Source organism: Echinops telfairi, unplaced genomic scaffold, assembly GCF_000313985.2.
Source record: "Echinops telfairi isolate 266 unplaced genomic scaffold, ASM31398v2 ScPeMD7_9;HRSCAF=40, whole genome shotgun sequence".
Lineage (NCBI taxonomy): Eukaryota > Metazoa > Chordata > Mammalia > Afrosoricida > Tenrecidae > Echinops > Echinops telfairi.
In genome coordinates, this window is record NW_022103906.1 from 77,506,966 (window position 1) to 77,507,749 (window position 784).

The 784-nt window shown below is 62.5% G+C and overlaps 1 protein-coding gene across 1 annotated transcript in view; it reads right to left on the reverse strand.

The window, feature by feature from the left end:
- KCNK3 (potassium two pore domain channel subfamily K member 3) overlaps positions 1-530 on the reverse strand; it is a 3,571-nt gene extending 3,041 nt beyond the window's left edge. Inside the window, exon 1 of the mRNA XM_004696421.2 lies at positions 4-530. Within this exon, the coding sequence (XP_004696478.1) occupies positions 4-480 (477 nt within the window). The 5' untranslated portion in view covers positions 481-530. The remainder of the gene's footprint in view (positions 1-3) is intronic.
- Positions 531-784: the final 254 nt, after the last annotated feature.

A 784-nucleotide genomic window follows, 5' to 3' on the forward strand; every position in this document is an offset into this window, starting at 1 on the left:
CGCCTGCCCGTTGCGCGTGAGCAGCGCGCGGTGCTCGGCGTCGCGCTTCTCGTCCTCGGCGTTCATGGTCATGAAGCGCAGCACCACGAGGTTGAGGAAGGCGCCGATGACCGTGAGGCCCGTGAGGATGTAGACGAAGCTGAAGGCCACGTACTGCGGCTGCGTCTGCAGCGCCTGGTCCTTCTGCAGCGCCACGTAGTCGCCGAAGCCGATGGTGGTGAGCGTGATGAAGCAGTAGTAGTAGGCCTGGAAGAAGGTCCAGTGCTCGTAGTAGGAGAAGGCGGCCGCGCCGATGCACAGCGTGCTGATGCACGAGAAGAAGCCGATGAGCACCATGTTGGCCATGGACACGTCGGCGCGCCTCATGCCCAGCCCCTTCTTGGTGCGGTGCAGCAGGTACTTCACGAAGGTGTTGATGCGCTCGCCTAGGCTCTGGAACATGACGAGCGTCAGCGGGATGCCCAACAGCGCGTAGAACATGCAGAACACCTTCCCGCCATCCGTGCTGGGCGCCGCGTGGCCGTAGCCTGGGGTGGGGGGCAAAGAGGAAAGAAAGCTCAGGTCGTGGGCTCGGCTGCCCTTCCCGCAACTCCCCGCTCTCTGCCGCCGCCGCCCGCCCTGCTCTCAGATTCTGGCCACCTGCTAGCCGCATGGATGACTGTAGATGGTATGTCCTCAAGCGAAGTGCTGCTAGCCCCTCTGCTTATACTTTATTCTTTACCCTTGTGAAAATTCTCTAAGGTCCGGGAGACCACAGGAGGGCGGAGGGGAGGAGGAAGAGAGC